The 16,549-nt window shown below is 33.6% G+C and overlaps 1 protein-coding gene across 1 annotated transcript in view; it reads left to right on the forward strand.

Annotated features, from left to right (window-relative positions):
* LOC132743122 (uncharacterized) overlaps positions 1-14,999 on the forward strand; it is a 40,525-nt gene extending 25,526 nt beyond the window's left edge. The window contains exons 12-22 of the mRNA XM_060731639.1: positions 1,314-1,565; positions 2,021-2,282; positions 2,772-2,952; positions 3,471-3,717; positions 5,023-5,072; positions 5,371-7,337; positions 7,862-8,163; positions 8,586-8,760; positions 9,410-9,473; positions 11,208-11,307; positions 12,959-14,999. Of these exons, the coding sequence (XP_060587622.1) occupies positions 1,314-1,565; positions 2,021-2,282; positions 2,772-2,952; positions 3,471-3,717; positions 5,023-5,072; positions 5,371-7,337; positions 7,862-8,163; positions 8,586-8,760; positions 9,410-9,473; positions 11,208-11,307; positions 12,959-13,006 (3,648 nt within the window). The 3' untranslated portion in view covers positions 13,007-14,999. The remainder of the gene's footprint in view (positions 1-1,313; positions 1,566-2,020; positions 2,283-2,771; positions 2,953-3,470; positions 3,718-5,022; positions 5,073-5,370; positions 7,338-7,861; positions 8,164-8,585; positions 8,761-9,409; positions 9,474-11,207; positions 11,308-12,958) is intronic.
* Positions 15,000-16,549: the final 1,550 nt, after the last annotated feature.

A 16,549-nucleotide genomic window follows, 5' to 3' on the forward strand; every position in this document is an offset into this window, starting at 1 on the left:
TTGGTAATAATTGTCATGTGTATATCACCGCTGATTTCGTAAATCATGTTAGATACATAGTTAGTCACTTTCAAAGAACCTGAAAATTACTGTTTAATTCATGAAGAAAGCTATTTAGATGGACTGACTGCCGAGACATGACCAAAACTGTATTAAATGGGCATTATAAGAAAGCCTGGAAAAAAAAAACAATTTGGCAAAAAGTAGTGTAAACAAATTGTGCCTTGTATTGTGTGTCTGCTTTGAAATAGAGTACAATGTTTTAGTATTGTTCCATTTATCTAGAAAAATATGTGTAATGTTGTTTTGTAAATATTGTATTATGAATTAATGATTCATCCTCTAAGTTTGCATAGTGGTCTTCAACCTAAGGGCTGACCATGACCAAGTGGTTTGCCATTGACTTCATACCACCTGCCCTCTCACCATTGTGGGTTCAAAGGCCCGCTTGGACTTCGGATTCTTTTATCCAGCTAGCTTATGGAACGTCACTGTTACAACTTAGGTGCTTGTTCCTTCCTGATATAATGCACAGAGGGGCACCTGAGGTCTTCCTCCACCAGTAAAGTTGTAATGTCGCCATATGACTATATAATATAAAATATATAATGTATGAAATAAATAATAACAATTATATAATATTTAATGTTAATTGTCAATGTTTAATTCTACCCATGTTATATAATAATGTCTCCTTTACATCAAAACTCATACAATATAACACATCATCTTAATTTATTAAAGTATTTATTTGATTTACATTTTATGCTTAAATACAATGTATATTTGTAACTAGCCATACATTCTTAATAACGTACATCACAAAAGTTAACACAACTGTGTAAATACATTACCTCTTTAACATAACACAGCCATGTAAACTTATTATCTTTAACATATGTGAACACATACGTTAAAAACCTTATGTAATATGAAGAGTAACAAATCTGATGGTATTAATGCTATAAAAATGTATCTGAAACCTGCTTGAATTAGCTGTAAGCATAAGCATAAACATAAGCATATTTTCTATGAGTAGTAATGAAAACTTATAATGAGCATATTGTCAATAAATAAACTTCAAAATATGTGCTTTATTGTAAAAGAAGCAAGTTTTTTTTTATAATGTTCTATTATAAAATGTTTTTATCCAATCAAGAGTTTCATACAGAAGTTTGGTTTTATGATGTTTTTGAAACACACTTCGTCAACAGTACTTACGGCGGATTGGTGTTAGACAAAACTTAGATATTTATAAAATTATTTGTTTTAATGATGAACATATTATTACCAAGTTTATGTTAAATTTTTAGGATGACAAAGAGAAAGCACTAACAGCCAGTGGTGGCAGTGGTAAGCTGGGAACCAATAGTGATAAACACAGTGCAGTCACAGCTGACACCGGGTACCAGACAGGGACAGTGAGGTCAAGGTCACCAGCAAGTCTGAAAGATGACCATGAGCTCTACAGTAAAGGTCAGTCTGCAAGAGGACTGGAGAGGCCTGGGTTTAAGACTAGAGAGGAATTCCAGAAAGATTTTGAAAGAAGAGAAAGGGAGTTAAAGGTTAATATTATTTTTATGACAAAATGGATTGTTTCCCTTTGACTTTGTTAGGTGATTTTTCTGCATTTGTTACATTTTATAGATTTGTTGTTGTTAATGTGCAATTAGATAAAAGTTTAGTTTTTTATTTAAATTTATTGTGCACTTACATAATACTTACATTATTCTTACATTGAAAAAGAAGACTTTTATCTACAAACACAGATTATTTTATTTGTAAATAAGATGAAAAGAAAGCATCTTAGTTTTGAAAAAAAATATTTTTGATCACATTCAATTTTGAAATTTTGATTAATTTTGATTATAATTTAGAGAAATTTCATTTCATATTTAACTCACAAAAAAGTTGTTGTTTAAATGATTATATATTGTTGCTTTATTTAGGCTTTTTTCTGAGATATATTTGTAATACTAAAATTTAAAAAATTATCAAAGTTTTTATATTATTTTTGTAGGAGGTGTTATCGAAGCATACTAGAGTGGAAGCACCGAGGGACTCTCTTGGTACAAGTACCAGGTCAGATCCTGGGGAGTCGGGAAACAACCCAGGGAGCAGGTGGGAGTACCGTCAGTCAGACCAGAATGAGTTCCATACACTCGAACCAGAACCCGCTTACTCAGAAGAAAGACTACGTTACAGTCGATCCAAATCTGAAACGGATCTAGTAGCAATTCCAACAGAGGGTGACCAGAGATATTCTTCTCCAATGCAACCTGGTAAATAGATAAGTTTATCTGTAATGTTTGTTATATAATTCATATCAGCAATGTTTCCATTTGTAGGAAATATTAAAGAGGATTGGGCAATATTTGGACGCTGTTATTTTACTAAATCTTGATAATTATTGAAGTCCATTTTTGATTATATATAGTTAAATTCCATTTTATGTAGTTATTTATATAAACACATTATTTTTAGTAGGCAGTCATTTGTAACAACATGGCATCACAGTAACTGTTAAAGTTTTCGCATGTGTTCAACTTATTAATTTTTGTATATATTTAAACTGATACCTGTTGTAAACATAGCAGAATGAGTGGCAGGAATAGATTATTTTGGATGGTTTAACCGTTTAATTCTCTATATTGATGTAATATTTGTGAAATCTGTGTCACAGGATTACACAATTTTGATGCCTTTTAAAAAGATTTCAAGGTACTTTTTGTTTATCTTTTACATCATATAGAAATATCATTGTCTTGTAGGTGTGAAGTTTTTAGAGTTCTCTACCCATCAGTCTCCTATATTTGCCCATCATGACTCCATAACGTACCAAGCAAGAGGAGCCCCAGGTGGTGTACCACCGGATCTCCCCAGGGTACCAGCAGAGAGAGAGCTGAGGCAACCCCCACCCCCGCAAGAACTGCCCAAGGTCTATGACAGGAGGTAATCATCATTTTATTGTGATTTTGAAGCTTAAAATAAATTTTTATGTTTTGTCCTTAGTGGCTGAGTCGTTAAGGACGCTGACATTAAACCGCTGGCCCCACATCACTGTAAGTTCATAACCCACTAGTGACTTTCAAATTCTTTCCTGTGAAAAAGGAATAGCTGTCCAGCTAGCTTTGGGAAAGTTGGTGGTTCTATTCAAGTGTTTTATTGTGCGTGAAATAATGCATGGTGGTTTTCACCCACTAGGAATAGCTTGAAAGTTGCCACATGACTTTAACAAAGTGTTGTTGTGATTTAAAATTTATGCTTCTTTACCTTATAATACATTAAGGAAAGAAGACCAAACTCTCTTGTTCTTATCGGCTTATAAATAAATCACATGATATTTTAAAAAGAGAACTAATAACTACCCGGTAAAAGAAATCATGTTTCACATAAGTTCAAAGATCAAAAATAATTTCGGAGGTCATTTGTTACAAATTTAATTAGGACCCTATATATTTTTATTCTAGACCGGTCTTAGATGCAGGAGATGACATTAAAACCTCTGTTGACCCACCTAGCTATCCATTACGACCTCTAGAACCAGTTGAACCTCCTGTACGACCTTTAGAGGCAGGGTCAAGGTCAACTGTTCCCAGATCAGTTGATGCCCTTGGTCCAGTTGACCTTGGAGCTGACCCTAGGAAAATGGGTCACATGAGGAGGACAGTGACTGATACAGATAGAGCAAAGTCTCCACTCAATGTTAGACAAAAGGTAAAGTTTCTTCATGGTATAGATTGTATGATTATATCATACCTGAGGTGTGTAAAAACAATACTCAAATGTTGAGGTTTTTTAACTTTTTTATCACTTTATTGGTAGTTAAAACTTAAAACCCCATACATTGTCACCTTTGTGCAATAACTGGTTAACTCCTATAAAATATAGAAGGACTTAACCCACTACTACACTAAGGTGACAACATTTTCATTTTTTCATGGATAGTGCAACAGGGTTCTCATTCACAGAATAATGTTGTTGTTTTGTGTGGTTGGTTTAAGGCATTACTATCAGTCTGAATAATTTCGGACTTTTTCTGGTCCTGAACGTTAAATGTCACTTTATTGGTAGTTAAAACTTAAAACCCCATACATTGTCACCTTTGTGCAATAACTGGTTAACTCCTATTAGATATAGAAGGACTTAACCCACTACTACACTAAGGTGACAACATTTTCATTTTTTCATGGATAGTGCAATAGGGTTCTCATTCACAGAATAATGTTGTTGTTTTGTGTGGCTGGTTTAAGGCATTACTATCAGTCTGAATAATTTCTGACTTTTTCTGGTCCTGAACGTTAAGTGTCACTCTTATTTTAACCCACAGTATGCTAAATGTCTGTAATAACATGTCTTTCTGTCAATTTAGTACTGTCCAACGTTACTAGGATTTTGGCTGATTAGTTTGATTACATGAACTTTGATATTAAAATACATGTATCTTAAAATTCAAATTGTTAGGTCCAGAGTCAAAGCTAGGCAAGTCCATTACCCTAATTTCTGTAAATTTGACTTTTTGAAAAAAATTTTTTTTCACTTAAAAAGGCATACAATTGCATTTTTTCTTTATAAGGCCATTTGTTCACATGAAAAAAAAATAGGGATAATTACTGTATTGATTGTTATTGATTGTAGAAAGTAATTATTGAAAAGAAATAGTAAATACTACAGCATTGTCGACGGTTAAAGATAAATGACACATTGGTATTTTACGTATTGAATACTGAAATGTTATACATAGATTTAAAATATTTTCAGCACCGCTTGAAAAATAATGATCAAAAGTTATTCATCTTAGGATTCCAATTTAAACCCTTTTATAAATCCTTGAAAAATCGAAACATTTGAAGGTTTCATTCAGTAGAACAATGATTGTCATAAAAATAAAACTTGTACAGTGACTGAAAAGGAGGTTTCATAGTTTGTGTGTAAAAATATTCATGATTTGGGAATTATTAAAGATATATGTGAGAGACAAGTATCGGGATGGGAAGTTATAAAAGTTTTCAATATTTTCAGGAGATGGAAGTTGAGTTGGAGAAGCTGAACAAGCAGCTGACTGACCAGGTGTAAGTACCTTCATTAGTATGGTTAAAAACTTTTGATTCAAAATTATATATTTTTTAACCAAGTTTAAGGTCCTTTTTTTATACTTTCTTTTCATAATACGTTCAAAAATATATATTTCAGCTCAATTATGGTGAAATCTTAGAGCTTGTTTAAACCAGTATGTACTGCCATAGCTGAGTGGCTAAAGTCACAAACTAAGCATCACTTGCCTCTAAAAATTCAAGTCTTCAATTTTCACGTCATATATTTGCTTAACTTTGTGATTCGTTGTACAATACGCCTATTACTCTTTTATAGGAACGAAATTCAGGAAAAGAGACAAGAGGAAAACTTTGAAGACAATTTCCCACCAAGTAAAAAGGCTCAAGCTCTGAGAGAAGTGCTGGAACAAGAATACAATGATAAAGTTCCTCCCAACATTAATGACATGTGGGCCAGGTTTAAAGAACGTAAGGAACAGTCCATGTCAGAGAGCAGTTTGAATAGTACACGCCTGGACGCCTTGTCCGGACTGTTACATAACCCCACTCATCATGAAGTGAATTCATTTGTTAAAGAGAAGAAAGAATTAATCGATAAACAGAAACAAGATGAAATTGAAAGGGCAGAAATACTGCATCAGGAAAGGTTACGGGAAAAAGAAATGGAACGAAAGGTTACTGCTGAGAAATCTGCTCAGTTAAGGAGTTTGCGGAGACAGGAGATGAGAAACAGGCAAGGATTGAGTGAGGAAGAAAGTAACGGAAGTTATTCAGAAATTCTGTTGGAAAATGAAAGAAAAAGAGAAGAAAGGCGGAGGAAGGATGAAACTAGGAGAGAAAGAAAGGAAAGAAAAGAGGGGAGAGTCAAATCGCCAAATAAATCTCCAAGTAAGTCACCAAGTAAAAATGTGCCAGAACAAAGAAATGAGGACAGAAAAAAAGAGAGGAACAGAAAAACTAAAGATGAAGGGTCTGTGACAGACATAAGAGCAAGAAATAGTTCTAACAGGCACAGTGACACCATGGATACGCTGTTCTCCATACCTGAAGATGCCAGTTTTGAGCAATCTCCGACAAAAGCAGAGTCTGAGATGCGATCAAGACAGAGGAGACACAGGCATGTTATTGATCCTTTGATGAAGAAATTACGTGACAAAATTAAGATGCAGAGAGTGAAAATTGATAAAGAAAGAAGAAAAGAACTGCAGCGTGTTGAGAAACTTAAAAAGTTAGAAATGTTACTGAATGCTAAAACAAAAGGAAAACTCTCAGACAAAGCTATTGATGTAGAATTAGGTAATGTGTCCTCTACAACAAGTGTAAGTCAGACAGAAAGCTCCAGAATGTCAGATTCAACTATAACGGGTTATTCCACACCTATTGATTCCGACTTATCATCACAAGGTTCTACAACTCTAAAAGACAGTACGTTAGATAGTGCTATCAAATTACAGGTTAAGAAATATCCAAATGAAGCATACAGAGGTCAAAGAGCAACGCACTATGTTGATTCTGATACCACTGAGACATCCGATTTTAGCAACATAATTGTTGAAAGGGTGCCTGAAAGAAAGTCTGAAAAGAAAGTTAAAGATAAAAAATCATCATCTTCCAAAGGAAAGAAAGTTCGAGTTGATGAGTACGGTAATAAAATCAGAAAAGATAAGAAAGATAAGAAAAGAAAGGATGTATTTGGTGTACAGTTCACAGAGAAAGACATTGCGAATCAGATAAAGCGTTACGAGAACTACATGACGCCAGAGCGGGCGATGAGAATGAGGGTCGAGAACTATTTGTCACCACAGAAACATGGCCGTATGTGCGATGCCAGCACTATGTATCCTTCACCTATTACAGTAAGTCCACCATCACGACGAAGAATGAGGGAAGTACTGATGAAGTCAGAAGCTATCCAAACCAGTCCAGCATTAAGGTCGTCAAGTCCATCTCATGCTTATGATGAGGTTCCTGTAGCACCAGTGCCTTATATGTCTCAGAAAAACAATAAAACTTCCAAAAGGAGGCCATCAAAATCACCTTCAAGGTCAGTCCAGACTTCATTTTCAACATCTCCTCCAAGAAAAACATCAAGATCACCTTCTACTAGACAGACTTCAAGGTCTCCTGTTGCGCCTAGGAGAAGATTTAGCCCACCAATCACAAGAAGGCAGGCACAGTCTCCAATTTGGAAGCCAGAGTCAGAAACTGTGCCTCCAGAAAACAGCATGTTCACACCAGAAGGGGATGAAAACACTGCTCCCAATACTAAACATAAAAAGGAAGGTAAGTGTAGACTACTTGAAATATGACTTACAAGATTATCTTTTAATAATTAGGGTAATACTTTGTAGTTGTGTTTTCTTGTCCGTTCAAAGAACAAGGGAAGCTATTGTACTGGCATCTGTGTCAGCGCTACTGCTTCACTTTGTTAAAAAAATTTGTGAGCAAGTTTGTATCTCCAAAACTACTGAAGGGAATAGGTGGAAACTTCACACACTTCAGAGTATATTTGGAGGTCACTGTCCAAGGCCTATAACTCTTACTTTGATTTTGATAGAATAATGCCCCTTTTTGAACTTTGTATATTATCCAGTCTCTTGTTTTACTATTAAGCTCTAAGAATAGTGGAGCTTACTGTCCTACTGATAGCTCTTGGTTTTTGTTGTTAACTAAGCTATGTTTATTTTTTTCTGCAAGATAGTAGGACTCATTTCAAGAAAGAAAGATGTATTTAATCTAGAGACTTTATATATCCAGTTTACTGCTGTTCTTTTGATTACTGAGTTTTATTATTATAATTTTTATAGCGGAGAGCTGGTTTATCTCTATGAAGCCATCGCAACCATGGAGACAACCTTTGAAGGAGCGTCAAGCTTTCTCAGCTAGACAAGAGGCTTGGGAACCTAAATCTGTGTCACAGTCTACATGGAGAGATATTATCCATGGTGATGTCCTAAAAGACAAAGGAGATCCAAATGATATTTCTAGAGACACAAAGTTTGACCTTGACCCTGAGGGTCAGCCAATGGGAGAAGATGACACATTGACAGATTCTGAGGAGGAAGTTGATGTAATTGGATCAAAACCACTGAATAAAATGTCACTACAGGTTAGATGCACTTAAATACTAGAATTTTAAAGTGTCAGTGTAGTAAGAACTTTCAATGTTTTGACATGCGTGATATTTATAAAATTCAAAAGTAAAAACAGATAATAAATCATTTAATTTTGTTGATCAGATCTTTAGACTTGAAGTATGTATAAAGAACACACTGATATATATCAAGTCTGCTTGGTATAAATTCCATTCAATCTTATTATTTCTTTAACTATAGTTTACAATAAAATGTGTGATATGTTTGCCTTTAGTGGTCAGTTTAACCTTAATCAAAAAGATTAATTTTCCTCTTTGTTTTATAATTTGTTAATTAAATTGCAATTATGGAATTCAGTGGAAACAAATTTTCTTCAATGACTGTTTATTATTGTTATTCAGAAATACTAGAATTTTTTCTTTTTTTTTTGCTATAGGAAGCGTTTCAAGCAAGAAGGGCGAACACAATATCACGGTTACGTGAGAGACAGAAGAGGTTAAACCTAGCTGCAGAACAGAGGAAGATGGAGGTGTTCCTACAGATGGAGAGAGACCGACTCTTCCAAGAGGAGAGAAGAAAAGAAGCCAACCCCGATGCTCATCCTTATAGTGGTAAAAAAAAAATAGACTTGTATACATTATATATTATATAGTAAAACTTTATAAAGCAAAACAGTGTGATACAGTCTAAGCTTTAAATTTCATTTTTTTTTACACAGTAAAAACTTATGCTGAAAAATAATCTCAATATTAAGACTGTACATAGAAGATCTGTCTTAAAGGGCCTTTATGTTCATTACAAAACAATTTTGTCTTTTCACTTAGATTTTTATATAGATTGCAGTGTTGACATATGATGTGGTAAAAGTATTGAAAAAAGTTGTTAGAAAGTTAATGTTTGATTAACCGTTTCCATGCAAATTTTTTTTTTTTTTACCTTACAAACATTAGGGGAAAAATATAGTTTTCCTGTTTTCAGACCAAAACTGTCCATCTACCAAAAAAATAATTACTATATAATTGTGATATACAACTTTTTCCTTAGCCCCCACTTAATTTGATCATATTTGAAAATGAGATAATTACTTATGTGATTTTAAGGTTTGAATCAAGCAGTTTATTTCTTTTTTTAATTTCTGCTTGTGGCATATAATATGGGGAAACTGAGTATGGCTTGCAGGATAAAGAACATATTTGGCAGTGTGATAATCTGGTAATGGATAAGTTATATATATGAAATAATTTCAATCTTCTTTCATAGATAACCTCCACAGGCCAACTAGAAGGGTGATCACCAAGGAAGAAATGAAGGAAATGACAAAAAAGTAAGAACATCCTATATTCAAATATTATTAAACTATTGTATTTTGTCATAGACTTTCATGGTGTTTGAATGTGTATTGTTAAAACAATGTTTTTTTTTTAAGTAACAAAGTAAAAACTTTTATACACCAACAGTGAGTCTGAGAGAATCTTGTGAGTCTAGTCCAGTTTGCAAGCTGGCCTTTAATGTATATTGATGACATAAAAAATTTTCACCACCAAAGTTCTTAGAAATATCAGGCATACAAACTCTTGTGCTCTGTTAGGCGTGGTTGTATAATCACTGTATGGAAAGCTCAAGGCATTCTCTGAGTTGAAGGGGTGTCTAACTACTTTGAATGCATTGTTTGTGCCACCATTTAATCCTTGAACTTGTGGTTTGACATTTGCCTAGTTTAGGTATTATTACCATTAAAAAAATGTCCGAATGCAAGGATTTGTAGCATTTTTTCTGTTTTTAAGTCGTCTTTAAATGCAAGGGTTTATGGCATTTTCAGTTTTGAGGTCATCTAATTAATAAATGCAAGGTTTGTGGCATTTTCAGTTTTGAGGTCATCTAATTAATGAATGCAAGGTTTGTGGCATTTCTGTGTTTAGAGTGTCTTAAGTCTGAAGTACTTGTGTTTAGCATGGCCAAACCATTAAATTCAGGTCTTTGATATAGTCAAGTTTTATATCAGTATATCACTAACTGTGTAGTAAATTATAATATTGACCTGCTGGTTAATGACATAAAATTCATAAAGTGTAGTGACTAAGGTGTGAACATAATATAATTTTATTACATCAACTGTCAATTATATGATTTGTTTGATAGACAAGACAATTCAACCTGTCTTCATTAAATATAATGTTATAGGTTTTTAAGCCCCCACAGTAGTTTTGGTTACTATAGTAACATAAATATTTTAAAGAAATGCCTTAAAAGACTGATTCTATAACAGCCTAAAAGTATAGTCATGATTTTATGAAACTGATTTGAATGGTAATTCATATTTTTCTGCAGTTGCTATGGTAACAGAAATAATCAAAATGAGGCTCTTAAATATTGACTGTGACCAATATCTCAAACAGCGTGTATTTAAGCTAGGTTAAATTTATTTGATATAAATGTAAATATGTACGAATATTTTGGTAATGGATGCATGTAGAATGTTCACTTTAGTTGGTTGTTGTTTTTTTTAATTTTTAAGATAAATTGTTGTTAAAGTATATGCATCTGTATCTAGTGAATTATTTTTTTATATAAATTCTATAATTTAAAAGGTGATTTTATTTTGCTTCCATAAGCTTATGGTCAATTCTCAAGTTGAAAGATATAATGTCTGTGTTAATATGTTAATAAACACACATAAATATGTCTCTGTTATAGACACACTTGAATTTTGCACATGTATATAAACAGAATTAAATATAAAATGTTCTGGAAGAAAATAGTATGAAGTTATTTTAAGAAGGGGTTTATCCATTTCTATTCGCTTATAGCCATCCAAGAATAAGATAATGAAAATTTACTGAATAGTCAGAACTGGAAGGGGACTTATACCAGTTGTTATTCCAGCCACCATTGCTTATATTATATTGATCATGTAAAATATTGGTCGCACATAACAATTAAATTAGTCATTAATTACACATACATCATTTTAGATGGTATGTTAGTCAGTAATTACTGATATATTATTCCAGGTGTTGTGTTAGTCATTAATTTACACATGATGTATTAATTATTTCAGACGTTACAAAAAGTTACCGGAGGTGTTGGAGCAACAAAAAATGAAGAAACGTCAGGATGAATATTCGCTCAATAGAGTTAAAGCTCGCCTATTCAATAGGGTAAATATTCTAAATGAACATATCCCTAGTAACTTATAAAATAGTAGTCCATTTTATTGTCTTAAAGCTGTATGCCTCCATATGAGCCAAAATATTTTAAGAAAATCAATATTGAGAAAAATGTACTTAAATTTTAAGAAAGGTAAAAACATTCAAGATCCAAGTTGTATTTTATTTTACATGTTATGTGCGGTTTAAGACTGATTTTGCAGTATTTTATCACCATATTTCTACTGCTTACTAATGCAGTAAGGGATGTTTTTTTTAATGTTGACCACTTTTTGTTAATTTTCTTGGGATTGTTATGCCATTTGCAATATGTAAATTGATTTATTTGTTCACCTCACAATATTATACTTTTAAATACATTTCCAAAATTTTCATGAAAATTAACATGAATCTGGAGGCGTGCTGCTTTAATTTATTGAATGTTTCATACCAATTCACACTATATGAGCCCTCTATAGTGAGATGGTTTAGGTTGATAATTGAGCCGCGTCACAACAAAACCAACATAATGGGTTTGCGACCAGCATGGATCCAGACCAGTCTGCGCCTCCGTGCAGTCTGATCAGGATCCATGCTGTTCGCTATCAGTTTCTCTACTTGTAATAAAGTTGGTAAGGGAACAGCATGGATCCTGATCAGACTGTGCGTTTGCGCAGGCTGGTCTGGATCCATGCTGGTCGCAAACCCATTATGTTGGTTTTGTCGTGATTCCGCTGATATTATTTTTTTCATCGAAGGAACTGGCTACATTATATGTTATTTTGGTTTTGGAGTGATATATGTGGATATATTACCTGTTAAGATTTTATATCACCCGAGCCGTTAGGCGAGGGTGATATTTTATCTTGGCAGGTAATATATCCACATATATCACTCCAAAACCAAAATAATAATTTTATTACCCTTCCCCTGCCGAGTTTAGACGATTTTTTAAAAAATCATTGCTGTTTCAAATGAAACATCAAATAAGATTCCCTTTAGGATACCACTTCGTCACAACATGATGTCACATAAATACATGACGTATTTTTCCCGTACCTTACGAAAGTAAACAAGAGAAAAGGAGTAGTCTGTTGAACACACTTTTTTGTAATTAATATCAAGCTTTCACAAGGTCATATTTGTTTTCGATACTGATGATTATATGCATCATTACTCTACTTTGGTAAATATTTATCATTTGACAGTTAAAAAGTGCTTTTAAATCGGAATTTACACCGCGTAAAATCGAACCGTACGCGCATCACCTCAGCGCATATTGTTTACAACGTTGGGTACCAAACGGGGAAATTTAGTGTGTATATTACCCGTCTGGCTCGGTTATATCAATTTCTTTCGGGTGATCAATATCCAATCAAAAAGGCGGAAAAAATCTGGAAGGGTAATAAAATTGAATGGTTGTGTCTGAAAACAATGCATTAAAGCTCATTTAAGATCTTCTACCCCCATTAAAACTGGCAAGTTACCATATAACCTTAATAGTGACTGTATGTAACTTTCAAAGTCGGCCACTCTTTAAAAAAACAAAAAAACAACTGGATCGGCTATGTTATTTTAATCTTTGTTCATGGCTATAATGTAAATAGAATTCTTCCGACTCTATATTGATTCTGATGTTTATATTAGCTTTTTTTATTTTCAGAAAATACAAAAAAAGGTTCTAGTGAAAGCAGAGAAGTGGGGAAGATAAACAGAACGGCGCTGGAGTGGAAATTGATTTTGTGATAAATGTGGGAGTCTTCCTCTTGTTATTTTGCCTATAAATAGATATACGCCACTTGTTAAACGTCCTTCTGCAGCTACTCACTGGAAAGGAAAACAAATACTTTGACCTGAGATATTCGACTGCTGGCAAAAATAAAAAAAAAATATTGATAAAACAATTTGCTGAGTGGGTAATTATTAGAGATAAATCAAAACTGCAGTGTATGATTTTATCTTAAGTGTTAATTGACAAACTATTGATTTAAAAAATAATTTAAGTTGAAAGTACTTGCCATTATTTAGACAAGATTTTGTATGTTAACAAAAATTGAAAGTATTTTTCTAGACTCAATGACCTTCAGCTGAATAGATACAAGAGCTTTTACCAGAGTCGTTTTTAAAAATTATGAAGGTTTTTAAGTAGTTCCATTGGAAAATCAATTATAAAGCTTTCAATGTTTATGAAAGAGAAATAAAATTCAAATTTGTTTATTATACACGAAATGCTGAAGTTTAACAGTATGAAATCAGTGACGTGGAAAATTTGTGATTTAGTATTTATTATTGTTTCATATAATTTATGTATGCCTTATATTTTCGTACAAGTTAGGATAGATAAATCATATATGTATGTACATGTATTAAAACTCGTTGAACAAAGCAAGGAATGCATGTTTGATGACATGTATACATCTTCAGTAATAAATTATCAACAAATTTCTCCCCCACACTACTATGTTAACATTCAACTTGTCTTAGCTCCTTTTAGACCAAAGTAGACAAATTTTTTTTTTAATTTTCAAAGTACAAAACATAAATAACACGTTTTCTCCGGTGTTAATGTGATGTATAATCAACTTGCCTACAGCAAATACTGTTAAAACATCTTCTAGATTATGTAGTAAAAAGCAAATTACAGTAATTAATTGATAATAAATAATGCATACAAAGTGCATCACATAATTAATTACAAATTAAAGTTTCATTAAATTGTTTAAAATTTAAGTTTCAAATATTTTAGATGAAAAAAAACCTGTATACACATACATGGATTTGTCTGCTGTCATTTTGGAACAGTTCATTATCAATAGTTAGGTATATCATCGTGAAATTTTGATAATTTGCCAGTTGGCAATATAGAACTTTGTCATAATGCCCTATTATGCAACCTGGCGTAGTTTCAAACTATAACCAAAAGACTGAAATTTCATTATTGTAACAGTTCATAATAAGTAATCCTTACCTCACTAAATAGTTAAAATGGACTTGTTCATCTTTTAATATGGACTAAATCATTCCTCATTTTTAGGGAAAATTTCAAAATTTGTACTTTCTGAATAGCAAACAGTGCAAATCATGATAAGATATTAGTTGATCTTGGTGTGCACTATTTGCATAGGTTGAATCAGTTTGCTGTCAGCAGGCTATGTATTTATGGTCTGTTAAGAAGAAATTTCTGTGATATTATTTGTTGTGTATTTAAATGTCTGTCTCTGTTATATTTGTTTGTTTATTTACATTGTTTATGTACGATTTAGTTGAGTTTCGAACTTTTTTGAGTACAATGAATTTTTCTATATTTGAAAAACTGTGTATTTTATATGCTGAAATCGTTGAATAATTCAAATTCTTAAGCATTAAAATATTACTGTAAAGGAAATTATGTCATTTATTTTTAGACCTTAGAGTGCTAGACCCATGTGACCATGTGACCAGACTTGTGGACATATAGGTCAAACTGTTTGGACATATTGGCCGGACTTTACGGAATTGGCCGGACAGACTATAAAGGTGGTCATTTTTTCAAAGGGTTTAGATACGCATTTAGTATTTATTTGAGTGTTGATACATTATTTTTGGACTTTTAGATTGTTCCAGATTTGAGTGTGTTAATATGTAGATTGTAGATATGTGTATTAGATAACTTATTTGTAACAGAGGTGTAAATTTCAATAATAAATAAATGTAAAACAAAGGAATACATGTATTTATCTTCTTTTTTAACAAAATTTATCAGGTTTTATGTACACACAGTGTGCACAATGCTATTATATACTTTAGATATTTTAGGGGCGTCCGTGGCCGATTGGTTAAGGACGTTGACTTCAAACCACTTGCCCCTCACCGCTGTGGGTTCGAATCCGGACAGGGACTTTGGATTCTTTCATGTGAGGAAGCTAATCAGCTAGCTTACGGAACGTCGTTGGTTCTACTCGGGTGCCAGTTCGTGCCTGAAATAATGCACGGAAAGGCACCTGAGGTCTTCCTCCACCAGTCAAGCTGGAACATCGCGATATGACCTATACTGTGCCGATGTGACGTAAAACCCAATACAAACAAACAAAATAAACTTTGTGGAGCATATTAATGATTGTATGTCCTCTTTTTCTGTCAATTTGTCCTTCCCAATAATTTACCCTTTCTCACAGCATTTTCTGATTATATAGCTAGTTGGTGTGTTTGCACCTTCCTTTTGACATCTACTTATAATTGAAGCTGTAAGTTTTTCATTTTATACTGCCTTTTAGTAAAGTTGTGTTTATAGCTTTGAATCAAAACAAAGTCAGGGAACAGTCATCCTAGTTTGCAACAACTGTTAATTTGTCAGATTGAAAATGAAGTAATTTAAACAGTTGAATAATCATCCATGTTACCAATCTAACTTCAGTGGCTAGTTGTGAATGTTGCTGATATATGAGCCGCGTCACGACAAAACCAACATTATGGGTTTGCGACTAGCATGGATCCAGACCAGCCTGCGCATCCGCGCAGTCTGATCAGGATCCATGCTGTTCGCTATCAGTTTCTCTACTTGTAATAGAGTTGGTAAGCGAACAGCATGGATCCTGATCAGACTGCGCGGATGCACTATGTTGGTTTTGTCGTGACGCGGCTCATATATCTTTAGAGTTGTAGCCAGTCAATAATAAGTTAATTTGTAAGTTGTTTTTTTTCTAGAAATTCCTGTATATGCTTTATATATTTTATAAAAAAAATCGACTATGAACTTAAAATGTAGAACAGTAAATTAATAAGGGCATTCTATTGTAGGGGAAATTTTGTGATCGCAGTTGTATATCTGTTTTTTTTTTTTTTTCAAAGCCCTGACTAATTCAATTTAAGCGTTACGATGGATGTTTCGTCAACTGGCTTAAAAATAGCTTTCTCAGTTAAGGCCCTGTCACACTAGAATGCGATTTCACTGCGTTCGCACGGCGTTGTTAAATTTAACAAAGCGCCGCGAGGTCGCAATAAAAAATGTTATATTGTTGATGTCATGAAGACTGCACGGCGTCTTCATGGCGTGCTCACGGCGATCATGGCGATGCTACGGAGCTTCGATGGCGTTTTAGTTGGCGATTGTCTACGTTCGGACTGCGCTTCTATGACCTTCTTTGCGCTTTCACTGCGCATTTACGGCGCTCATACGACGCTCTCGCGGCACTCACACTGCGTTGAAATCGAAAAGCTCAATGAAAGCGCCGTACACACGCAGTTTAAGCGCGGTAAAGACGTAGCACAGTCTCCG

The sequence above is a fragment of the Ruditapes philippinarum genome, unplaced genomic scaffold, assembly GCF_026571515.1.
Source record: "Ruditapes philippinarum isolate M1 unplaced genomic scaffold, ASM2657151v2 ctg5514_1_1_1_1, whole genome shotgun sequence".
Classification (NCBI taxonomy): Eukaryota; Metazoa; Mollusca; class Bivalvia; order Venerida; family Veneridae; genus Ruditapes; species Ruditapes philippinarum.